This window comes from Lates calcarifer, linkage group LG5 (assembly GCF_001640805.2).
Source record: "Lates calcarifer isolate ASB-BC8 linkage group LG5, TLL_Latcal_v3, whole genome shotgun sequence".
Lineage (NCBI taxonomy): Eukaryota > Metazoa > Chordata > Actinopteri > Centropomidae > Lates > Lates calcarifer.
In genome coordinates, this window is record NC_066837.1 from 26,965,957 (window position 1) to 26,991,377 (window position 25,421).

At 39.6% G+C, this 25,421-nt stretch overlaps 4 protein-coding genes across 6 annotated transcripts; 3 read left to right on the forward strand and 1 right to left on the reverse strand.

The window, feature by feature from the left end:
* The first annotated feature begins 834 nt into the window (after positions 1-834).
* Positions 835-2,926, forward strand: ppp1r27b (protein phosphatase 1, regulatory subunit 27b). The gene is made up of 3 exons (XM_018678489.2): positions 835-1,296; positions 1,418-1,568; positions 2,182-2,926. Exons 1-3 carry the CDS (start codon positions 1,071-1,073, stop codon positions 2,303-2,305), a joined length of 501 nt encoding a protein of 166 aa, XP_018534005.1. The 5' UTR covers positions 835-1,070; the 3' UTR covers positions 2,306-2,926.
* An 851-nt stretch (positions 2,927-3,777) lies between these two features.
* Positions 3,778-6,297, reverse strand: anapc11 (APC11 anaphase promoting complex subunit 11 homolog (yeast)). Of its 2 annotated transcripts, none has more exons than XM_018678491.2 (3): positions 6,054-6,297; positions 5,795-5,912; positions 3,778-4,132 (listed from the first exon to the last, which is right to left on the reverse strand). In XM_018678491.2, the coding sequence occupies exons 2-3, from the start codon at positions 5,901-5,903 to the stop codon at positions 3,987-3,989; spliced, it is 255 nt and encodes an 84-aa protein (XP_018534007.1). In that variant the 5' UTR covers positions 5,904-5,912; positions 6,054-6,297; the 3' UTR covers positions 3,778-3,986. The 2 variants fall into 2 exon arrangements, with proteins under 2 accessions (XP_018534007.1, XP_018534006.1); XM_018678490.2 differs by having other exon boundaries at positions 5,795-5,916; positions 6,054-6,282.
* A 1,209-nt stretch (positions 6,298-7,506) lies between these two features.
* LOC108884547 (THO complex subunit 4) lies at positions 7,507-10,273 on the forward strand. The gene is made up of 6 exons (XM_018678488.2): positions 7,507-7,829; positions 8,770-8,925; positions 9,008-9,155; positions 9,264-9,330; positions 9,500-9,689; positions 9,796-10,273. The coding sequence occupies exons 1-6, from the start codon at positions 7,638-7,640 to the stop codon at positions 9,814-9,816; spliced, it is 774 nt and encodes a 257-aa protein (XP_018534004.1). The 5' UTR covers positions 7,507-7,637; the 3' UTR covers positions 9,817-10,273.
* A 774-nt stretch (positions 10,274-11,047) lies between these two features.
* LOC108884546 (rho GDP-dissociation inhibitor 1) lies at positions 11,048-24,485 on the forward strand. 2 transcript variants are annotated; one of them, XM_018678487.2, is made up of 7 exons: positions 11,060-11,179; positions 14,806-15,018; positions 15,196-15,384; positions 16,914-16,997; positions 20,428-20,504; positions 21,189-21,252; positions 22,383-24,485. In XM_018678487.2, the coding sequence occupies exons 3-7, from the start codon at positions 15,198-15,200 to the stop codon at positions 22,580-22,582; spliced, it is 612 nt and encodes a 203-aa protein (XP_018534003.1). In that variant the 5' UTR covers positions 11,060-11,179; positions 14,806-15,018; positions 15,196-15,197; the 3' UTR covers positions 22,583-24,485. The 2 variants fall into 2 exon arrangements, with proteins under 2 accessions (XP_018534002.1, XP_018534003.1); XM_018678486.2 differs by lacking the exon at positions 14,806-15,018 and having other exon boundaries at positions 11,048-11,179.
* The last annotated feature ends 936 nt before the right edge of the window (positions 24,486-25,421 follow it).

Genomic DNA, 25,421 nt, shown 5'->3' on the forward strand with positions numbered 1-25,421 from the left:
TACGTTTATCATGTTAGCATGCTACCATTAGCTAATTAATACTGGACACAAGGTAAAGCTGAGGCCACTGAGAATGATATTAGTGGTATTGGAGGAAAAATGTACCTGTTAACCACAGTTATTACATTTCCACCTGTGGGGAACACATACACATAAACAAGATATATATCCTCAGTGTGGTTGAAAATTACTTTTTTTCTTTTCTTTTGTTCTTTTTTTTGTTCCTCTGGCAAACACCCTACCTTATCCTCACATTTGAAAGCCTGAACCAGACAATGTTTGGCACAATTGCTTTTAAAAAACGTATATCTTTTTAAATGTTGCATTATTTGTTTCCCAGTAGTCATAAAGATGATGATGTAAACCATAGTCATTTTGCAATGAACATTACTCTTCCCACATCAGAGATGAGAATAGTGCGTGATTATGAAGACAGCAGTCTCACTTGACTGTTTATGTCACCACAGCTAATGGTCAACAGCCTACACATGGCACTTCACCCTTCCATGCCCCTGCAGTTGGCACTGACACACTCCAGCAGTAAACTACTTTTATCTTGCCAGGTGTTTACTAGAAGCCTCCAGACTCCCCCACCCCCTCAGCTGGTGGGATGTCACCACTATGTTTAAGTGGGCAGCGTTTGAATATGGGGGGGTGACAACAGAGGCAGAGGTTACTGGCTGTCATGTCTTGAGACGTGAGCTGTATCACAGACTATTGACAGTGAGGGTGGGTGGGTCATGACCAGCAGGCTACTCATCTTCCAAATCTTGCGACTGGATCTGTGAGGTGTCACATCTTAAAATAGCCTGACAGAGAGTATAAAGAGACCTGTGGGGAGGCTTGGCCTTCAGAGGAACAGCTCCACTGTCAACACACCAGAGACACTGGACAGCAAGAGAGCCACACTGACTGATCTTTCTGCAGGACAACAACTGATTTCCCATATATTTAAGAGAATCTGCTTTCATTTTTGAGACTTTAAGGAAGTCAAACTTAACTGTTGTTTGAGTGGCCAGACTTTGCCAGTTTTTCTGCAAGAACAAAGGGAAGTCTGAATCTTGACTAAAATGAAGTACTATCAGTGCCCCATATCCCAGACCCTGGGAATCAAGGCTCAGAGCAAGGACTGTGGTGTCCCACTCAACTGCAAGAGCTCTTCTCTGAAGCCGGTCCGCAGCGTCCACTTCCCCAATGACATTGTTTTCCAGGACTATGTACGAACTGGCGAGTTGGAAAGGATTGGACGTTTCATCCGAGCCAGGAGAGTCACCCTGGATACCATCTACCACTCTGGTGAGCCCATGAAACAATAACGTAACTGATCTGTGATACACTCATCCAGCAGGAGATCTCGCTTGTTAAGCCACAGACATTATCCTGTGCTATGCTCATTTTCACTGCCCTCTATATGCAGGCATGGCTGCCCTTCACGAAGCTGTCCTGTCTGGGAACCTGGACTGTGTGAAACTACTGGTCCACTACGGAGCAGATATCCACCAGAGGGACGAGGAGGGATGGACCCCACTGCACATGGCCTGCAGTGACGGTTTCCCGGACATTGCACGGTGAGCATCCAGTCATTTTCTATGTTATGTTTTCTATGTCAAACAAACAAAAGTTCACTAGACAATCAGATCTCTTTTTCAATTTAGAGCGAGACTGTTGAACAGTGACCACTGCTGCCATGAGTGACGATTATGGGATAACAGTGAAAGCTAAAACTTTGGGCAACAGCAGCAAAAATGGAGAAGAGTCATAGAGTGAGCAAAGTGGCTTAGTATTGTTCTTTATAGAGTAATATCTATGACAGGGCTTATGTTTGTAACAGCTAACATTTAGCAACCAAAAGCTACAGGTCATACCAGACCAAGTCACAGTCACACTTTAAAGTCTACACTTTTGGGAAAACACTCAAATGTAGCCGTTGGAGGCAGCTAACATTACATGTTTACACTTTAGCAAGCACATACCAAAACACACACACACACACACACATTGGCTTCACAGCTCTCCTATGTCACAGAGGTAAGAGAAGCTGGAGGATCTGCTGCATTCTTGCACCTCATTGACCTTGCCTCACACTGAAGTATGGCAGAAACTCTCACTGAGTTTGCCAATGTGGCGAAGCAGCAAGATTTGATACCTTTTACTAAGTAGTGTTATATTGTTTTCTTTCAGCTACCTTCTCTCGCTGGGTGCTAACCCTGAGCTGGAGAATGACTGCGGCGAGACGCCGGCTGACCTCATCGACCCAGACAACAAGGAGCTGCTGCAGATTTTTGGGCTGGCTGTCAATGACTGAAAACACCTTGCCTTTAAGGCCACAAACTCATCTGACAGCTAATGCTCAGTCGACTGACTGCTCTGAAACAGTGGACAGAAGAAGCCACATCAGTCCGGCATCGTGATTTTGTCAGCTGCCTCAGCTTGGGAAGTCAAGGACTGTGGATGTCTGATGGATGGAGGGCTGACAGAGCTGGTTGGCTGCCTCCTGGGTGGAGTGAACTTTTGCTACTAGGGGATCCCCTCTGATCTCCAGCTGTACAGATTTAGCGGATACTGTAAGAGCTTCAAATCCTATTCTACTGCAGTGAACTGAATGAATCATTTGATTTTAAGCTGTTGACTTTACTTAGTCACTGGAATTAAGAGGGCTTCCCAAGGTTGTGTAACCTGAAGCTATTGTTGCCACTTGGCTCATTAGCACCTCTCTGACAGAATGCCCTCATGCTAAGATTAGAAAGACTAAACAGACTTGTGTTGTCTAGCTTATTAACACCTTGTTTACAGTTGATCAAAGTGTTTTGTTTTTTTTGTCCGTTCTTGCCTCTTGATAAGTTTCAATATATGTATTGTATTCCTTTGTAGTTGTTTGTATGACTTTTTATACTTTTCATTTTTAAATAAAGTTTATCAAACATAACCTCTCACTTTGTCTAGCATGAGACAAACTGATCAAGTGCTGCAATGAGCATCAATTTCAACCTCTCGTGCCCAATGTAAAAGTCTTTAGGTGTTGAGGCACAATGTCACCTGCTAGCAAGGTGCATGAGAAAGGCTAGCATCTCCAGTAACACTTAGTATTCTGAATTACTTTACTGTAAAGCAGCACATTCAGTCAACAACCTTTATCAGAGTTGTTGTGACCAATGGTTTAAAATGTGTTGGTTTCAACAAATACTACATACTACATGTGTCCTGAGGTTCAAAGTGATCAAAACATGATGTAAAACTAGACCAGCCATGTTTTGTGGCTAGGACTGTGAACAGCCTAGAGATAGATAAGAATTTAATGAATTAAAGCTGAAAAAACATAAATAAAACCACATGTGAAAGAACACGTCTGATCTACCTAGCATCAAATCTGAGTTTTTTGGTTTTCTCAGTTGGAGAGCAAAACAGTGCTAACAGCAGAGTGGATATTGGGCAGAAATACAACTCCAAATAAATGCTCATCTTGTTCTATGTCTGCTGGACAGATAAGCTGACAACAGTTTCTGACATGGTCACTTTCTACGGTGAAAATACGTCCGTGTCGTCTTTTAAGTTCGTTCCACTATCCCCAAGTGAGCAAAAACCGGAATTACTGCAAACATAAAACAATCTGGTTAATCTCATAAAAAGGGATTAAAGTCAGAATCATTCAGCAGCACACTGAAATCCAGGTCATATGCTTCAAAACCACTGCCATACAGGCTTCCTGGGTAATCAGGCGGTCAAGCACACTGCTGAAACAGTCCCTCACATCATGCAAAGCAAGAAGCATACAGTGCATGTGATGTAGGTTATTATTATTATTATTTTTTTTTTTACATTTTATTACGTACATCTATCAACAGAATACAATATATTTCAAATGTCCTTTGCATTTGATGAGATGGAGAAGTACAAAAACAGTATTTACAGCTGATACAAAAATGAAACACACGAGCAGGCCTCTGTGAGAGTCTCTGCAGGCGTACTGCAGCACAATCTCTGCAGGTTCATTCTTTGAACTTCCACTCCTGTCGGCACATGGGGCACTGCTGCTGGACTTGCTGTGAGTTCAGCCATTTCAAGATGCAATGCATGTGGAAACAATGGGAGCACTGACCCCAGACCAGCGGGCAGTCATCCCCAGGCACTTTGCCTGCAAAACAAGTTTAATATTACAATTCATACTAAAGAGTGGGTGGTGTGTTTCACATGTGTTATTTCAGTTTAGTTTAAGAGATACTGAGTAAAGAATTCATAATTCAATATAAATGGCTATTTAGGACATACACATTTGGCTTTCAATACTGCATAATAATACGTTTGCTCTTACCATTTAATGTATTACTGGAATGAAAATATACTGAATTACTTGTTTATAGATAATGTTCAGAGGAATGCATTGAAATTTGCATCACAATCTATTACTGCATCATTTACATGTTCTTGATTATATTTACTGGGTGTTTTAAAAAGCAACTCTGAAAGAAAGATGGTGGTTTATTGTGCTTAGATAAAGAATATGCTAAACTGGGCAACCCGGGAGCTGAATGGTTAGGGCGCATACCACATGAACGTTAGAGCTCTGAGCAGTGACTCACGATCCTTTACTGCAAGTCACTCCCCATTCCCTGTCTCTCTTCACTGTCCTATCAAAGACAAAAAGACCCAAAAATAACTTTAAAAAAAGAACATGCTAAACCATGGAAAAGCCTCAAACGTGTTTACTAGCCCCTGAAACTAAGTGCTGTAATTATAAAAAGGAATTTTTCAGTTGCTTTGGCACACAATGATGCTGAAATGCTTAATTCTCGCTGCACATACAAAGTGATGCAAATTATAAAATCACTTGCTCAGCCCTCAGAATCCAACATTTTTCTTTTTTCTGCAATTTCCCTGCTCAGCAGCATTAATACATACTGTAAGTGCTACTTATTTCACCCAACCTCGCAGTTCAGTTTGGTAAGTGTCAGTTACAGAAGTATAAATGACAGTTTGATGTTAAGTTCTTTTCAGCTTCACAATATTACAGTGGTTACCTGTATTTTACACTGTTACTGTTGTGTTACAATTGATTGAACACACTTTGTACAGATACAGAACAGATAGTAGAGAGAGAACAGCCACAGCCAAAAATTCCTACACAGTATTAATATATATGGATAATGAAATCTAGAACTCCACTTAGTGTTAAATGGGTTTCTGGACTTCATTCTCTACAGTATATTTACAGTAATACTAGTAATACTGCATGTTCAATAAATATAACTAGAGGTGATTCTTATTCTACATAATTCCATTTCAGTTCTGACTATCAATTTCTTTTACTGCTGTTTATAAAACCTTTGAGGCAATGGCCACTGCATACTGATGATGAGAATGTGTTACTGTTAAACAGCTTCGTTTGATAATGACCTGTTTACCAATGACAGTAAATCAGTGAATAAACATATGAATGTGATGACTGACACTGATGTTATGCTTTCGTGCTAGGGTACTGCAAATTAAAATTACGTGCTGTGAAAAGACACGTCTGCACTGCTTAACTAAAAATTAAAATACATAAACAGAAATAATTCTTTAATTTATTTTAAATATGGAATCAATGTCATTTCCTATATTAATAATAAATAATCATTTATGTTTATCGCTCTCTTATGTATATATGAGCTGTAACAGACACGTTCGGGGGCTTTCACCATCTGCCTGGAGAAACAGCACCAAACAATTAACTACTACACACAAATTACTTTGTCTGCCACCGGCTTTAACATATGAATCCAAACCCATAGGTGTTAACGGTGCCTTGGTTACTCACAGTCTGGACAGCAGCCATTGAAGGGCATCCTGCAGATCCCACAGTTTTCATCATTGGCCACCCACAGCCAGGAGGCCACTCCGTTCCACTGTCTAATCTTCACCTTCATCCTTCGAGTCTGACTGGAGCAAAAAACACTCAGTTACTCATTCCATCGTGAAGCAAAGCAGCTAACGTTAGCATGTAAGCTAAAGTTGACACATAACTTCTGGACTAGCTTTTCCACCGTCAAGCTCTTCACAGATGTTAGCTAACTTACAAGGCAGCGTCTAACGTCTCCTCCAAATATCCAACACGAGTTAACTTATGGTGCGTCTTTGCGAACTTGAAATCATTTTATGTCAGATCGAATGTTAGTCAACGAAATGCTGCTACTGTTGCAACAAACGGGGTAAATCGTCTGACTTCTTCTTCGCCATTTGAAATTCCGGTCCTGCAGGCTGCTTGCTGGGAGGCGCAACGCTGCCCTCCTCAGTCAGTTTAGGTTACAGCCATATACAGTCTAAGTTTAAAGCGGTTGGAGTGCAAACGACTGAACCTGTTTTTTTGTTTGTTTGTTTTTTAAATTTAAAGAATAGTTGTTGCTATCGTTAAAGTATATAATTTTCTTATTCAATTTAAAGAAGTCATTGACATTAACTGCTACACTGCTGCAACACTGCTAGCTATAATTTACTTGTATGTAACTAATTTATTGTCATATGGTATGTTCTTAATTTGCTAATTAATTAGTTATTAGATAAGTGATTAGAAAGATTAGATTAATTTGATACAAGGGGGAAAAAATTCAATACCTCTATGGTGTAGTAGAAATTGAGGTATAGCCCATTGGCAACCTCAAAAATGTATTCAATTGTATAACATGGTTACTTTCTGAGTCTGGTGGAAGTATAATAATAATGATGATATGGCATAGACTGACAAATAGAGAAAAAATGATAATAAAACAAAACATCACATTTCCATCACATTTGGAGGAAAAAAGGTTATTAAAATGATTCCCAAATACAACTACATCTGGCACTTGTCTTCTAAACTGATTTTTTCATTTCATAATATTTTGTAATCAGAATGTGTGTTTGTTTCTAGCAATTATATATTATACATCGACTAATAAACTACCAAATGTTTTCATTTTCAATATAGAATTCTTTGAAAGTGCAACCATTTTCACACAAACAAATTCAGAAGTAAAAAAAGACAACAAACAAACAAAGCTTGGTGCTTTATCTTCTCCCCATTCTGTTTGTTGTTGTTTTTCTTTTATTACACATATTTTAATTGTAGCCTGTTCTGTTTGGCATGTATAGTACTAATAGTTCAGTGGTCTTCACTTGTTTTATTATCATATCTTTATTGTGTTATCTTTATGTTTTATGCCACCTTGCTGCAAAAAACAGTAGAGATTTGAACTAAATTGAAGTAAATGAATTGAACCAAACTGAACTGAACATAACCGTATTTCCTTTTGTAAATATGACAGAGATTCAGGATGCACTTGTTTCATAGCTGCTGGTAAATAACAACTCAATCAGACAGCTAATTTATTTCAAACACATTATTTTCAGTTTATCTGCTCTCATCAACAATACTGTGTAGTAATTGTTTTGTCTTTTAGGCAATTCTAATTAAGAGTTGTTCTCTATGCATTGTTTAATAAAGTTTTCTGCGAAAAACGAGGAGGGGCGGGGCTACGAGTGACCGTCACTTCCGTATAATATTTATATAGTTTCCGCCAGTTCCAACACCGCGCTGCCGGAGAGATAAACAACTGTTCAACAGGTCCCCGACGCTGAAACTTCTTTGTTCGTTTTCTGCGTTTCTTAAAGGCTTAAATACTACGATGGCTGATAAGATGAATATGTCTCTGGACGACATTATCAAGCTGAACAAGAAAGGAGGCAGCGGCCGCGGAAGAGGATCGTCCGGGCCGGGTGGAAGTTCAGGTCGGGCCGGTGGATCATCGGGGCCGACGAGGAGTCGACAGAATAACTTCAACCGTGAGAGAAACAACAGATCCACACCGTATACCAGGGTATGAAAGAGAAGCTTGAAATGGAGCTAAAAAGTAACGTGGTGAGATGCTGTAATGCGTTCCTTTGTCAGCCGTGGTTCCATGATAATGGACTTCTATAAACGGCGTAGTTAAGTGAAAGATATTTGTTGTGCCCACCTGAATCTCTTCACGTGTCTTCACTGGGTGTTCTTCAGATGTTTCCTCCATCACCAGGTTTCACCTTTCTTGAGCAGCGCTGACTACAAACGGTTTTAAAATCGTGTCCCTGCGTGAGGCTTGGATGGATATTCCTATATCAAGATGGCTGCTGTGCGTGGTACTTTTGTTTTCAGTAGAAGTGGTCAGATGAGAAGAGTCGGCTACAGGCCACACGCCAGTGTGCCAGAATTACCCAGTGTGTTTTTTAATTTTAAACACTATCGATATATACCTCATCGATGTGTAGTGGAAGCAACTCTAAGCAGGATCTTGAATCTCAAAATGGCTACAGAGAGAATGTGCCACTTCCTCAGTCCTGTTGTTTTCTAAGGACTTAAACCGTTTTCATCGACTCCACCACCACCTCCATGATTTCATTTTTTCTGAAGAAAGGCAGATATCCCATGTCAGATGGACTCTTCCTGTGGAAAGCCTGAATGATGCCCCTGGCCTGGTTCCCACGCTGTATAGGGAGTAACTGCCATACTGGGTATACACAAAGTGGTTAGCTTACTAGGCTTATATCTGCTGGACTTATGATTGGTTCTTTGTATAGTCGTCTTAATCAAGACATCTTTAAAGAATTCAGACATGATATATTCTGTGCTTTTCTAAGAATTGCACCCCTCACCCATGTTTGAATTTGTGGTCCAGTAACATTTCTGTAGTGATCTGAACATCAGTCCATCTCTTGTGGACTTTTGGCAGGACCCATAAAAGTCTGACGACTTGTATTGTTTTCTCCTGTTGCTCTTCGCAGCCAAGAGAGTTACCAGACAAATGGCAGCATGACATGTTTGAGGAGCATGTGAGTGGGCGCAGAGGACAAAGTGCAGGACCTGAAGGAAGTGTAGAAAATAGTGGCAAGCTGCTGGTTTCCAATCTGGACTTTGGCGTCTCTGACTCTGATATCAAGGTAATTTACTAAACCCCTATTAATCCTTTGCTGGTCTCAGTGTTGTTGAGAACATGACTGACGTTGATATTTTTGTCTTCAGGAGCTGTTTGCAGAGTTTGGGGGGCTGAGGAAAGCATCTGTACACTATGACCGATCTGGTCGCAGTAAAGGAACAGCAGATGTTCACTTTGAAAATAAGGCAGATGCACTAAAAGCCATGAAGCACTATAATGGTGTCCCACTTGATGGTGAGGATTCAGTTCCCATGCTGCAATGATATTGTCACACTTTAGGTACTTCTTCAAGTGATTCAAGTACACTCACATTTAAACATTCATCATCTTAAAATATTTCAGGCCGCCCAATGAAAATCCAACAGGTGACATCAGAGGATGATGTGCAGAGTAGACAGTCCGCACAGAGGTAAGCTATGAAAAGGGGAACATGAATGCAGGAAGGATTTGGGGAAGACTGATGATTGTGAATCTTGAGAAAACTGCAGACAAACCTTACTGAACTTTAATAACAGTCACAGTATATAAGTGGTGTAAATTAGCTTGATTTACTGCACATCCTCTTGCTCTTTTTGCAGTTCAAACAAAGGGTTTGACCGGAGCAGGCTCGGTCAGCCCAAATTTGAAAGGAGGGAACGGGGTGAACGGGGTGAACGGAGGCGAGGTGGTGGTGGCAGTGGAGGTTTCAGAGGTCGTGGAAGAGGTGGAAACAGACCCCAACTTTCTGCAGAGGAGTTGGATGCCCAGTTGGATGCTTACAATGCCAAGGTATGTACTCAGACTAAATGATTTTAATTTTATACTTTGAGCATATTGTGAACATTTATAGCCATTTATTGTATTGTAATAGTAATATTTTTTTCCATGTTTTTAGTTTCAGATGGACACCAGTTAGAAGCACTCAGGGAGGATGCTGCTTTGCTCCTTTTTTTAAAATTTTGGACATTAATGTAAAAAAAGTCCGGGTCAGGGTAATCTGATATGGTGGATTGGACTTTAGTACACCTATGTTTTGAAGCCATTTTATTGTATGGAACATTGTATTCTGCTGACTTATTTTTTTTATTACTGTTGCCATGTTTTCTGGGGCAGTTTTAAGTTGGATTTACATGCATTTTTCTCTCAGGCAACCAGCTCCTGTTCTCTTTGTGTAGTTAATTAATTTGAATGTGCAACATGATTTTTTTCCCCTCTTTTCAATCATGTAAACCTGAATTAATGGTTTAACGGGCTGTTTAATGTACTGATAAAATGTTAAATGATAATGTACATCAGTTCATTTACTTGATACTGTATACTTGACATGATGAACGTGTTTCAAATGGTTTTGTACATAAATACATTGAATCATCTTTCTGGTGTTTATTTACTGTTATTGACAGTGACATTGTCTGCCTTAAAATGGTTTGAAACCAAATGTGACCAGATTATAACAGTATTTTGCTATTATTCTCTATCTCTTTATATAGTCTGTCACTCAGGCCTGCTTTAAATATTCTGATGTCTTAAGCTTTGACAAATTGTGCTTCAATTTGAAGTGAGATTATTTTGCTGCAAGGTGTCCATAAGTGACAATTAATGATATAACTTAATATAATAATGCTAAAAGTGTGGCACAAGTAGAGAAAAGCGAAGCAATGAAAGGTCCACTTGAGATGTCCATATATCAGCTGCACAGCTGTATCTGTCTTAACCCCTTACACAGACATGCCACATCAAGTATGGCTGTATAGCTTTTCATGTGCTAATGGAGAATTCTGTTTCTTTCAAAACTTACCTGGTCTCATTTTGAAATTCATCAGTTTGTTGAACAAATGCCTGACCACTAGTCAGACATTACACAACTTTATTTTGGATATTTGTATTCTGGTGACCTAATTTGGTCAAATGTTAGTGACAACAAGTGATTGAGAACAAAAACAGCTAAGTGTTTACCCCTCGCATGTTACAACACTGTAGTCCCCTGCCCTCTGTTTCTTTTCATAGAGTGAGAGTAGAGTTTGAATTATAGAATATATCTCTGTAAACTATGAGTTTTTACAAAAAAATTAAAACAGTATTGATTTTTGCTGGCGCGCGCCACCGCACTGTGCGTCACATACGCGCAGCGTGCGCGGACCTGTTTCCGGGAAACGTGTTGCGCGGGCAGCGCACGGGGCGGCGCCGATCCCTTGTTCGCCATACTTGCACAGGAGCGCAGGGCAACGAACGCACTTACTGCAAAGGCACCTGAAATCACTACTGCATTAAACATTAAGGTAAGTCCCCTCAAATTCATGGGCACGTATTAGCACCATTTCTAGAGTAATCCTAACCGGCGCACGTCCCTGGAACCGTTTTGATGTCACTCCTTGTCTCTGTCAGATGATGATAACTTGTCATGCTAATGTTAGCCGCCGGCTCTGGTTAGCTTGGTTGAATTGTTCCAGTGAGCCAGCTAGCCACTTGTCTCTCTCCTCAGTCCCACCCTGAATGAGAGGGTCGGCGCCAAGAAAAGTTCAGCCTCATTGTTCAGTATAAATCCATTTATAATCACTCAGACAAGCCAACTTTTGCAGCTAACATTGCGCTGCCGCTAGCCTGGCGTGCTGTCAAAAGCAGTAGGTTTTCTGAAAAGATGCCAGACTCCAATGATAGCATTAGCTAGCCCCCACAGTCATGACTGTAAGTTGTTTTTTTTTTTTTTTTTTTTTTTTTTTTTTTCGCCATGGTAGTTGCGGTTATCCTATTGACATCAATCCTGACTTGACACAGTTGTGAACATCGTGTAATTCAATAATATTTCCAAGAGGTCATATTCATGTCATCACAACTTATTTCTTTATAGGAAACACTGGATTTTTAGTTGCACTGGTTTCTGGGTGCTGTGATTTGTAAAATTGCTGTGCCAAAAAAAAGTTAAGTTAGGCAATTATCATAATGGCAAAATAGGACATTTCCTTAGTGACATTTGTTTACATATGTTCCATATAATTCTGTGATCTTTACAGTTATTCATGAAAGAGACTGGGCAGACATTGCTGTTGCCCTGCAGTTTGTTATTGTTTAACACTAAAATAGTTTTACTCAGAAGAAACCCAGACAGACAGAAGAGGTAAACTTCAGTGAAACTTTGAGTCAGCCAGTCCCCGGTATCCTGTGCACTGTCTATGTGAATTTGAACTTTCTAGCCTCCTGTCATGTTCAGTGAGCATTTTAATGGCTAAAGGCTGCTTCCTCCCTTCCAGCTGGGTGGGGTGGGCCTGTCACATTGGATTCCAATGCAGTTGTGAAATATCTCAGTGTTGATGTTTTGTGTGACAGCGCTTGATGAGGCCTCTGATATTACTTTTGGTCAACTTCTTCTTAAGTCTTGTCCCTTTGAACATTTTAGCTGTAGAAACAAAGCATGCATGACCAGGTACAACGGGATGACCAAGAGGGGCATGTTTGAAAAAGGAATGTCAAAGAAAACATAATAAATCATAAACATCTCTCATTAAGAGTGATGGCCTGCTACTGCATACATGTATAGTAGATGTATAGCCCTTTCCACCTAAAGAGAAGGGAAGAGGAACTCCTTGATTTTTCACCACAGTGACAGAAGGTTTAGTGCCAGTAGTTACATAATGCATTCTCTCTGAAGCCCCCTCCCCCACCAGCAGTTCTCCTGTCATTACAAACAGCCTTGATCCAAATTTTGGCCCTTGCGGATATATCAAATTTAGTTATGCAAAACAGTGGAGTGCATTTTGAGATCAAAGGAATGCTCAATAAAGGAGCCTGGGCTTCTTTGCTGCAGTGTTTTGTCATATGACCCATCTTCCACTGGATCTACACAGTCATTCCATACAGGGTGAATGATCTTTGAAGTCACATTCTTATCAAAAAGATACTAAGGAACTTGCCTTATATAAAACTATATTAACAATTTTTTTTCAGAAAAGTGTATTGTAGATTATCATTTAAAGGGAGATTTGATCATAGATAAATTTGATCATAGATTTCCAAGCCCTTAATTAATCATATGTAAATGGTTCCTTCAGGTATGTGTGTACAGTGGTGGAAGGGGAAATTTTGAGCAGGTCTTTGGACCCTGCTCAGGCACGTTTATGACTATAGACTACAGCTACTCAGTCAGCAGAGTTCGCACCTGTACTGCTTACAGACATTCCTCTGCTGCTAGTCGGCTGCTAGTTTGGGCAGGTGAGAGAAGAGACCCAGGGAAAATTATGCTCACTGACTCTCCCTGCAAACCAGGTGGGAGATGTTAACAGTATTATGGTTGTTGACTGTGGGTATTCATTATAGCATTAGTCTCCTCATTCCAATTTTGCAAAATGTCAGTAATGGAAATTTTATTTTAGATATCCAGTTAGCTATGCAGCTCTGTTATCATGTGATTCTCAGTCACTTTACCACAATTTACTTAGCAGTGTGTTTGAGGGTGGCTGCAGAAAGCATTTAAAACCTCAGTAGTTGATGTCATTGTGTAATGTAAACTGACATGTCAAATAGGTATTATTGGCTATAGCATTATCAGTGTGTTGGACGATTAGATGAAGGTTGGATTAGCTCACAGCCGTGTTGTTAATGCCAAATGTATGTCTGCAACTAATAACTATTTCCTTGATTAGTCAGGTAACTTTTTCCATAAAATGTCAGAAAATAGTAAAAAACTGCTCATCACAATTTATTGAAGTCCTGTGTGATCCAATATCTTGTTTTGTCTGAGCGACCGTCCAAAACAACAAAGGATACTAAGTCTACAGTTATATAAAAATAGAGAAAAGCATCACATTCTTACATTTGAGAAACTGTAACAATTGATTTTTTGTTGTTTTTGTTTAAAAATGACTGGCAGTTTATCAGTTAGCAAAACAGATACAGATTTGTTTTATATTGATTAACTTATCAATTAATTGATTAATGGGTTGGGGTGAGTGGCTTCTGGTGCATGTGGTCTCTGCAAGTCTTACACAGATCTTCATTGCCATTTGTCTCAGACCAGCGGAATAGCTGCATATTTAGCACTACAGGGAAGGATCAGACTTATTGCAAATGCCCAGAGAGAGTTTAAATCCTTGATTCATTCTGCTGCTTTTTACTCTGCGAATTAGTATTGTAAAAAAAATCATCCTTGAGGTTTTTCCTGGAGTAGCACAGCTCAAAAATGTTGCCATAATTATTTACAGTATTAAAACTGTTGCACTTGAGAGGCTGCAGGAGAATGTAACTCTAAGGAATGGACACAAAATGATTGAGATGTGTACACTGCTTTGCTTGAGCCACAACCAGGGATTCAGGGGCCTGGTGTGCCTGTTTAGTGCTGGGTGTGGGATGGCCTTAGTGTGAATCGTAATTCTTTTGGCATAAACAGTGCTCTTCCTGCTTTTGTTATTCATTATGTTTCTGCAGAGGAATTTTTTCCAATACTAACTTCCTTAGCAAGAGATGACCCTACCACAGGGAAATACAGAGTCTACAACCATGCTTATTTGCTGTCAAAATTCATTTTAACTTTCAGATAATATTTCTTTTGAGTCTTCCTTTCCTGATGTTGAATGTATGACTTCCTTATCCAGGGTTTTATGTGCAGAGAAATAATCTTAAAATAGAAATACTCTTCATTAGTTTTAAACAATGTGATGTGACTTTATTGCAGGGAAGGAGCAGTAGCCTTCCTATAAGGTAATGACAGTAAAACACCCTTCTTTTTTTCTTTAAAAAAATCCCTGTGGGCTTATTTTTCTCATGCCATAGGAAAACAGTGCTTTTCCTCTGACCTAAATAATGTCTGGACCTGTGATGTGAAGACCCCCCCACCCACCCACAGGGGTAGGCTTTGTATCATGTGATGCATGACGCCTCATTCATGACTCTCCTGGTGGTGATGTTATTTCAGAGAAATGTGTTCAGATGATATCACATAGCAGAGTTAGGTCATCCACAAACAGCGTAAAGAGAAATACTGCTGTTCCTGCTGCCGCTTCATCAGCACCACCTCACAGAGCAGCTACTGATCCAGTAGGCTGCACGCTTTCCATCAGCATTCCCCTCTGGCATTGTTGTTGTGGTCATCTGTTTATCCAGTGATTTACAACCTTTCCCCCAAGAGGTGAGTGTCTATAGGGAATGCAAGAAGAATTTGCTGCATACTGAGCATTTAAAAATCGCTGTTTGTCTTAATTTTTCTTCCACTATTTTTTTCCTCAACTCTACATGCTATATTTTCCTCCCCATATGCCATTACTGCGTAACGTTCTTCCTCCCCCTTCACCCAATCTGTCTCCAGACATGGCTGAGGATGAGGTGACTCCGGAGCAGCTAGCAGCCATTGCCGCCGAAAATGAGGAGCCAGAGCCGGTGAACTACAAGCCACCAGCCCAAAAGACGGTGAAAGAGATCCATGAGCTGGATAAGGACGATGAGAGCCTACGCAAATATAAGGAAGCCCTGCTTGGCTCTGGGGTCACTGAGTCCGGTAATGCAGTGTGCGTGTGAATGTGTGTATGAGACAGAGAGAGACTTACTTTAAGTGGCATAGGTGCATGGATTCAAATTCATCTTTCTGTACAACCCATTCTCTGCTTGGCTAACAAGTTGGGAAGCCTTATGAAGTGGCATACATTGGACTTTGACATATCAACTGCATTTAATGTGCTGTATAATCTCATAAATCAGAGTGTGACTGACTGATTTGGGGAAAATCAAATTGCAGTTTTTTGGACTCTTGCGCTTTAATTGCAAATTACATTTTCTGTAGATTAAGCTGCAGGCTTGTATTTGTGATAGGCATGGTGTTAATTTAGAAACACAGGTACAAAGTGTATTCACAATTGTTTGAACATGAACATGAATTAGATAAAATAAAACATGTGGCACGTTCTTTTTTTCCCAGTGAGTCAGTTTAAGGAAAGTCAACTTGTAAATAAATCAGTTTACCAGAAAGATATCAGTTTAGCTCACAATAACTATTACAGTAGTCTTCTTCTTTATATTAGTCATTAATATTCAAAATGATTCCATTCATTATTATATTGATACTTGATAATGATTGGTACTTGAGACTAAATAAGTTAAAAGGGTACTCCACTGATTTAGTGCTGCACTCCTAACATTGTTGGACTCATTGGACACTAATAAAAAAATAAAAAGAAAAGAATCAAAAACAATGCAGAAGAAGCAGAGATATATGTTCTTCCACAATACCAGCTTTCACCAAATGTAAATGCAGACATTGGAAAGAAGAGAGCACATGAAGCAGACAACAGCCAAGATTTTCCAAATTCTAAGAAAATTAGTGTTAATTAGCTGAGTAAGTCTGCTGGAGATGGTAGGCGTTATAGTTTGGCAAAATCAGTGGAAACCATTTTAACCTCTCACCCCTACAGCTTGTTAACACACTGTTAATAATGTAAGCACAGCTCTTGTGATTTGCAAATTGCACTCACACTGTGTCTTTGATAGAAAAACAATAAATCATTCAGGCCTAAATATGTTTTTTGTGTGAAGATGCATCCGTGTAGAATGAAGATCTACATACATTCATAGTAATCCGTGACTAAGGAATTCTCTAGTATGTTGAACCCCTGATAATCAGTATTCCATTGCACAGTGAAGATAAAAAGGTTACTTCAGTGGGACAGAGACTAAACTGAAGTCTAATTAATGCAGAGGCTGTTCCAACTACAGCACAGTTGTTCCGATTTCAGCTCTCCTGAGCCCTTACACTTGGACAGCTGCTAGTTTCAGGACACACATCATGTGCAGCCTGGTCTATATTGTCTCCATACGTCCACCACAAATACCTCTACATTTATTGTAGCGTCTTTAATATTGAGTACATTAAAATGTACTCATTATTAAAGACAGTTATCTAAACTAATGCTAGCACCCTGCACAAATCTACATGGTATCAACATACAGTGTCTAAAACCTCTTGCCTGGGAAAGTATGTTCGAGAACATCTTGGTTGTCTGTATTAAACAATCTTCTTTGATCCTGTTTCAGATCCCAGTGTTCCCAATGTTCAGGTGACTCAGATGTCTTTGATCTGTGAAAGCGCCCCTAACCCCCTGGTCCTCGACCTGCAAGGTGAGTTCCTGTTTGAGCTGCTGAATGCAGCAGAGATAAAGTTTTACTTCTTTGTTTGAAAAAAGGCAACTTGTCAGCAGTATGAATGCCCTCAGATCATTTTGACAGATCGTGGATGTCATACATCAAAATAAAAGAGATCATTAAGCTTTAGATGGACAATTTGTAGTTATAGTAGGCACAACAATGTTTTTGTCCTGGTCTTTCTTTTTTCTTCTACTCACTGTTTTAATTTATATTTGCCCCAGTCAAATACAGTATCACTATGGACATCAGCACTGACCCTGCTCTTTTTTTGGTTTTCATCCAGCACTACTTAAAGATCATTCTATAAAGGTTTGAATCTGTCTGGAGCATGCTGTAAATAACATGATCCACTGATGGACTGCAGAGGTATAGAGGAGGTTCTTTTTTCTGTTTGACTGATGGCTGTGAAAATGTACATCTGATATTCCCAGAGATGATCTAGCAGTTAAGACCCCAGCTGGCCTAGATTTGATTCCATCCAGAACATTCTGCCCTGTGTCTCTCTTCCCCTCCTTCACTCCTGATTCCCCCACTTTCTCAGCTAAAAATAATGACTGCCTGCTCAATAAATACAATTTAAACTAAAAGCAAAATTCAAGCAAAAAGTCCTAAATATCCCATAGTGATGGTAATATTCAGCTGTGAAACTATCTATACTAACAAAAAACCATAATAACACCATTGTAATGTTTGTAAGATACTGTAGTGTTGTGATGATGGAACTGATGTTGGACAGGAGACCTTCAGAGGTGAAAGTTTGTAAACACGTTCTCGAAGCAGTAATGATCTGCTGGTTTTTTGCTGCCTCAGTGCACAGACTTGTCTTAAACAAGTTTGGAAGTTATCTGCAGCACATAACTGATATGTAAACATCAGCAGCATTAAAAAAACATCACCCAAGTGCTAATATTGATGTGAGCATTACAATCTGAATGAGGACTGTAACACAAGTTGTAGCAGTTGTGAGGCTTCTGTTTGTTTAGTAGTGAAACCTCTACCCAGATAGTTCCTTGCCTGTCAGAAAATAGTGCCTCAGGAGCAGGGCCTTATTTTGGGGGGATGAAACTAAAACTGGAACTAGGTTCCTGCAGTCGAAATGCAGATAAAGTGTCCCAGTATTGCCAGAATGTTTCTGAATTTCTGGATTTGTCCTGAAAGGTTCAGTTCCATCAGTAAAAAAATTCATTTAGTTCCTCAGATCTTAAAGGGATGTCTTTAGTGGGCAAGTTTTGTTCAACCAACAGTCAAAACATACAACGCGATCAACAATCAGTTTACTGTTACATATGATGAAGAAAAGCAGCAAATTGTCCCATTTTAGAAAAGGAAACTACCACATGTTTGGTGTTTTTGCTTGAAAAGTGACTAAAGCGATCAGTCATTTACCAAAAATAGTTCTAGCAATAAGTCTCAATTAGGCGACCATTGCACCTCTATTATAGTATATACAATTATATACTGTCTGTGTTGTCCATGCTCATTAACATAGATGTGGGGGACAGATGTTCAGAATAGCTTTCTGACACTTAAAACATTTCAACATTTCCACAAGGTTAATTTTTTATTTGTAATTTATTTTTTTCAGGACAGTCGTTTTGGATTATATTTGATTGTACAAATAAGTAGCACCTCAGTGTGTATAGTCAGTCATCCCAAAAAAGTCACTCAAGACTGAAATTGCAACAGTTGTACATAAAAAGAAAAAAATAAAGTTTCTTTTGATACAAATGACACTAGATTTATTTCGTTTATTTATCTATTCATTTTCTGTTTGTAATTATGTATGTTTGTGACATTGCAAAGTTACAGTAAAAGCTTGCTGAAATGAGTCATACAAATGCAGTGAGTTAGATCAGTTCCAGTACAGGAATCAATGGAACTTCTGTATAACAGACCCATCTAATGTTGGATTATTATGAAAGGCAGGCACCAGTTTAAGAGAAGGACCTGCAGCAAGAGATCCAACACCAGCAACTGCTAACGCTCTAATCTCAATGTTTTTAGATGAACTAAGGTTGGTCATCACCCAGGGTACTGCCAGATAATTTTAGAGGTCTGTGGATTTATTCCATAGAAAGAAAATTAAGGCATATAAATGTATTATCATCATGTCTATAGTGTCGTGTATATATTTTTGTTATTGTAAATACTAGTGAGTGAAAGTAAAGATGTGATTGCTTGAGAATCACAACATTTTTAAGTTTTCTTAATTACAAAATAATCCAGCGATAGTTGCCCATACATCCATGAGTACATTGCAGACAAGACCTGCTAAATGCTAATGTGGCATAATTTTAATTGCGCCAATTTGCCAAAATGTAAAGACACTGGGGATAATTAATTTGACTCCATGACAACATTATAATGTTACTATGATGAGAGGTTGGGTGGGGGGTGGCTCCATGTTGACTGCATCATGACTCAATGATTTTTAAGGGACAAAAAACCAAACAAAAAAACAACGGATCTACCTATAAAGGGCAATTAAATTAGGAGATTGAGTTAAATATGAAAGGTAGAAATTGAGTTCTTGTGTATGTGCATGCAGCAGCATGTGCAGATGTCTCTTTAGTTATAGCACGCCTGCTCACCTGCAGGGATTTGTGAAAATATACTTTGTAACCATTTTCCCCAGAGTCTGATGAAAAGATGGATATTAATGCTTGATAAAATGCTAGCATTTGCCACAGCTGAGCAAGATTAAAGTTTCACATGATGATCTTGAATAAGAAATAGTGATGTTTATTGTAGTCATCCCTAACTTAGAAGAAACTGACTAAAGACGTGACATGATAGAACCCTGTTGGTTCTGAGAATTATTGAACATTTAATATAATCAATACAACGTATGTGTCTCCTCTCACAGCAGATGTGAGCCACAAATTATCAGCCAGTGCCAAACACACACCCTCACATTAATGTTCCTCACATCAGTGATGTTTGTCACACACTGTTGCTAAATTATTAAATTAAAACATCACTCAGACCTAATGTTCCTTTAAAGCACTTTGTGCTCTCTGGGGTTCCTGTTGCTAATGATGACATTCTCTGTGTAAATATTTCCCAAGTGAAACAAGGATAAAGAGCTTTTCATTTTATTGGCCAACTAAGTGACTTGGATTGTCACTTGGGCCAAAATGGTGAACTTTTAACAAATACCCTCAGTTCATTCAAGACTGAAAAGCATTGAAGAGCAGGTCATCAGATTCTAATATCTGTACAAGCTGTAGTTGAGGCTTGTCCTATTGAGGATTTAATTAGCAAGAACACTTCTCCTTGAATACAAAACATTGACTTGGTATTTCTGGATTTTGTCCTGAGCTGCCCTAATGATAGCATCACTGTGACTGTTATAAACAAAACCTTGATGCTTGTGCTTTTTTTCCATATTGGTTTCTAACAGGAGACCTGGAAGCCTTTAAGAAGCAGGCCTTTGTTCTGAAGGAGGGCGTTGAATACAAAATAAAGATCAGCTTTAAGGTGAGAGCTCCTGTAGCTACAGTCAAGACACAACTTCTTGAACAATAAAAGCACATGATCCACTTGTTAGCCAATTGCTACTTAAATGTCGGAAGCACAACTGGTATTACTGCCTTGCTATTACAGTTTGTAATACATTTAAAGTACAGTAAAGAGACCCTACATTTAACTTGGTGCTTAGATACTGAACACACTGATATGAATAATGTTACAGTATTTCTTGCCATAAACTGTTGCTGAGTCTGGTATAGGCTCTGAGGAAAAACGCGTGAAAGATTGAGGCAGCGATGGGAAAAGCTCACAATTCTTAAGCTACTTTTAAGACTGGTAAAAGACATTTTAAAAATTCCACGAGGTATCTAGTCTCATGTCATTCAGTCAACTTTGTATTATCCAGCTCTGCTCACAGTAAACATTTATCTGGAGCAGGCGAGGAGGAGCAGCGGTGAAAAAGAAAATTCACCCTTTAGTTATTTTGTGACAGCTCAATGAAAGAAATGGATTAAATACAAATCAGGACTCCATTTCCTTTTTCTTTCAATTGCAGTTTAAATTCAAGGATATTTTAGAAAGTTTCAAGGACAGTTTTCCTCAAGTCTTTCTAAAGTTCATCTCTTGGTTGCTACCAAAATATAGTACATGTTGTTTTGGAATATGTCTTTAACAGTGTTTGTGTCTCCTCAGGTGAACAGGGAGATTGTGTCAGGTCTGAAGTATGTGCAGGAGACATGCAGGAAAGGAATGAAGAGTGAGTGAACTATTTCGCTTAACCTTTTTGAAATTATGTCCACAAATATACTTCTGAAGCTCAGTGTTTAACAGGCAATAACCTTTGTTTGCTGCAAGTGTAGCTTTTGCCAAACATTTGCCCAGTTTAATCAGTTAACAACTAAGTGCTAGACGGCAGCATATTGGACAAAGGTTAAAACTACAACCAAATGTCTCTACGTTGTATGGAAATCTGCCTTATGTAAACTGGCTCACTTAATGAGCCACTAAGCCACCAAAGGTGTGTTAGTTTGCTGGGTAGTTAGCTAATTATCTAATCAGCTGTAGCACATTAAACAGCTTAAAAACTGTCAATAGTAGTTGGTTTAGATATTAAATGTATTCAAATGTGGTCCTACATGATTTTATCCAATCAACCAAGTTTGTTTCTGAAACAACACTAACAACAGTCACTAACAACAGTCTCTAGAGTTTACTCAGAATAATGTCAAAAGCAAAAAATAATTAAGTGAGCGGCAGTTCTGCAGACAGAAACACCTCGTTGATGAGAGGGATCAGAGGAGAATGGTTTGACTGGTTGGAGCTAACAAATCTACACAAACATAGAAACATGGAATCCATGCAACAAAGAACTGACAGTTTTGAGAGCAAAGGGAGGCTGTACCCAGTATTAATATGGTGTTCCTAATAAAGTGCTCGCTGAGCAAGGTGTAAGGATATAATATACACCAGTGGTAGGAAAACAGTGGGCCGTGGGTCAAATTTGGCTTTCCAACAAACATGTGACATGTAGGTAACAATCAGTTACACCTCCACCACCTGGAACTCACTGTTTGTGCTTATGAGTCTTTTTTTGCCAAATGAGTATCAAAATCAGTTGTTGTGAATTTGTTAGCCCTCACTTAGTAAGGTAATTATATAAAATCTGCTCTCACATGAAATCTGAAAACCTTTTTCTATATCAATTTTATCCTTAAATTAATTAAAATGAATAAATTTAAAAAAAACACTGAGCAAGTGAAGGTCTATTTTTGCTTCACCTGTAAAATGTTGCTGCACCCAGTAAACTGGCCAATGGTTCAGATTAATAGCTGATCTGTGGTGTACACAAATACAGTTTCTTATTGTTGCTTTTCATTTTGTTAACAGTTGATAAATCAGACTACATGGTGGGCAGCTACGGGCCTCGTCCCACTGAATATGACTTCCTGACAACAATGGAGGAGGCTCCTAAAGGCGTGCTAGCCCGCGGTAACTATTACATCAAATCCATGTTTACTGATGACGACAAGCATGACCACCTGTCCTGGGAGTGGAACCTCAACATCAAGAAAGACTGGAAAGACTAAAAAGAGGCCTTTTGTGTTTTGTGGGGTTGAGGAAAATCAAAATCCCTCACCCCACCCCACCCCCATGCGTTCCTCAGCCGTTCCCCTCATCCCCGCCCTGTGTCCACCATTTCTGCCTTCTTTGTTTTTACGTTGTCATGCATTTCATGCTCTCATGCCTTAGTTCCCACCTCGCTGTCTTAATAGCCCCAGCATCCTTCCCACCTCTCTGTCAGCATCAGTAGCAGCAGCAGTAGCAGCAGCACCACCACCACCCCACCCCCACCTCCAACCACCACCACCCCACCCTCCAACCTCCCCTTTCAGTCCCTCAGTCCGTCCAGCATTTCCCTACCTGCCCAACTTTTCATTGGTTGCACACCAGCCACCACCGTTCACCTACCTGCAACCCCCCCACCAAGCCTTCACACCCCCCCACACCCATGAGCTGTGCCATGTAGCACCTTACTTCCCTCATACCGCAGCACCTTTTCTTCTCTTTTGTCCCCATTTTTTGCTGCTTGAAGAGATTAACCCCCGCCTTCCACCTGTCCAGAATGGTGTCTTCCTCTCTCAGTATCAAGTACATGTGGATAAGCAACTGTACAATCAACTTTTGTTTGCCTTTTTTATATAATTGTATCAATGGTTGTGTAATGTGACTGTAATCACATCACTGTTAATCAGCTGTTGTGTTCATAGCAGGCCCCACCACATCCACCTGCCCTTCCCTCACCCTGCTACATTCAGCATTCCTTTGCTTGCCTACTTGCTTGCTGTCTTTTGATATAATTACCAGTACCTGCCTTGTAAAAACAATTCATTCAGAGCTGCTCTTCAGCACCTCCCTCCCTACCCTAAATGTGTTCACCCCACTCTCCCTTAAATGGAGACTGGGGCCAAAGTGAACGAGGGAGTAAAAAGTAGAAGGGTAAAACAAATAAAATAAGCTGCCTTACGTATCGATTAATGTCTAAACTTATTCATGTCTGTTAAGCATGCCTTGTGTGCACGAACAGTGCTTACTTAGTAGTCTGTATATCAAGGGCTTACTCTCGCTACCAACTAATCTGTAGCCCTGTTGTAGTGGAGACCATTTATACAGCTTACTGAGTTACAGCTCTGCACACACCCACTGCCCCCCTACCCCCACCCCACCCCCCAAAAAATTTAACTGACCTTGTAATTGGAGGGGACTGAATGTTAAGAATTGGAGAAAAGAAACCAAACCCAGTGAAAATCTGCATTGGCACTCTTGTTCCTTTTAGCCATGAGGCCTTAGCACCGACTACGACCATGTGGAGATAAACAGCGACAAATATTAATAATTCAATCTTTTTTTATTTGTTATTTCCCCTTTTGCCTTAATGTACATCATTCCCCTACAAAGCCCCCCCGCACTCATTCAGATAGCTTCATAACTCGTAGCCCCGCAGTCAGGAGATCCCAAGTGTGGAGTAGTACCAGAGAAAGCACAGGAGGAGGCTGAGCCAGACACCGTCTGCTGCTGCCGGAGACCTTGATGGTGTCTGGTCTCACCCACAGACAGACACTGAAGAGAGAAAAAAAACTGACCAGGCCTTCAGCCTTTTTACCCAGTGGCCCTCTCAGAAAGAGACCTCAGTGACATGAAGGGTCAAGTGACACTACTAGAGAAACACATGCTCAATATTTTATCAGGAGAGGAGAGAGTTTTAAAATGTAACTGACCGGACACACTAAAATTGAAATCAACTTGTACTGTACCAGAACATATGGATGTAAAACTTTTTTTTGTTTCTTCTGATAATGATAATTATGTATTCCTGCTCCATACATTCCTTCACATTGTACAGTTTCTATAAAAACGCTGGCATGCTGGTGGGGTTGTATATTCTGTCATCATTTGTGATTGCTCTTCTTGGTCAATAAAGATTTTGCTCAACTTGGCCTCTAATATTGTGAAGTTTTGCAAATAAGTAGAACTCCTTCTACCTGGACAACACTGTATATTTCAATGTGTGTAACTGTGTGAATACCAGTTTTACATATAAAGGTCAGTTAACTCTTGATGAGGAGTACAGCTCGACCAATTAATCAATGTCTTGTGAGTCGCCCACCTTAACAGAGGGGCAATACTTCACAAACTACTTTACAAAAATGTAGCAACATAGAAAATCACAAATGTTTTAACTTTTACAATTATACTTTGATTTGAAAAACATTTTTCATTATAAGTTGCCTCAAATTTGAGATATGTTTGGCCTGGAAATATTTTATCAGGTCAGAACCAGCAAGGTGAAGGTTGAGGGTGTCTTTCTTTAATCTTTAAGAGTATTGCACAGTTACCAGAATCAAAATGGATTCGTCTGTTTTTTTAAGCATCAAAATCATTGCAGCAGCACCAGAGAAATCATTCCCCCACCACTTGTTCTCCTTGTTAAAACCTGGTGCCTACTTTACCAAAAATGCAACTCAGCCACCAACAGTTTATTTAAGAGATTAAGGTGTACAATGCAGTGAGGCGATGTATCATATTTCTCACAGCTTTCTCTTTGTACACCTTTAATCACACATGCAGCAGTACTCCTCAAGACCAAGAAACCAACTTTGATGTGGAAAGTTAGTGGCTCCCTTTTAAATTGCAGAGCTGTGTATGTTCAAGTGTACGTGGCTGATGACATTTAGGGTATATAGAATTACATATGACAATACTGCAGGTTTTTACTTCTTTTTCAGTCTGTAAGCACCAGTAGAGCAATCTACATCCTTTGTGCAAGAACTTGACCTTGATTTTTAAAGCCAATATCAATATTTGAGAGCTAAAAAACAATAACAACAAAATGTCTTGTGCTTATGTGTAATAAAGAGATATGTACTG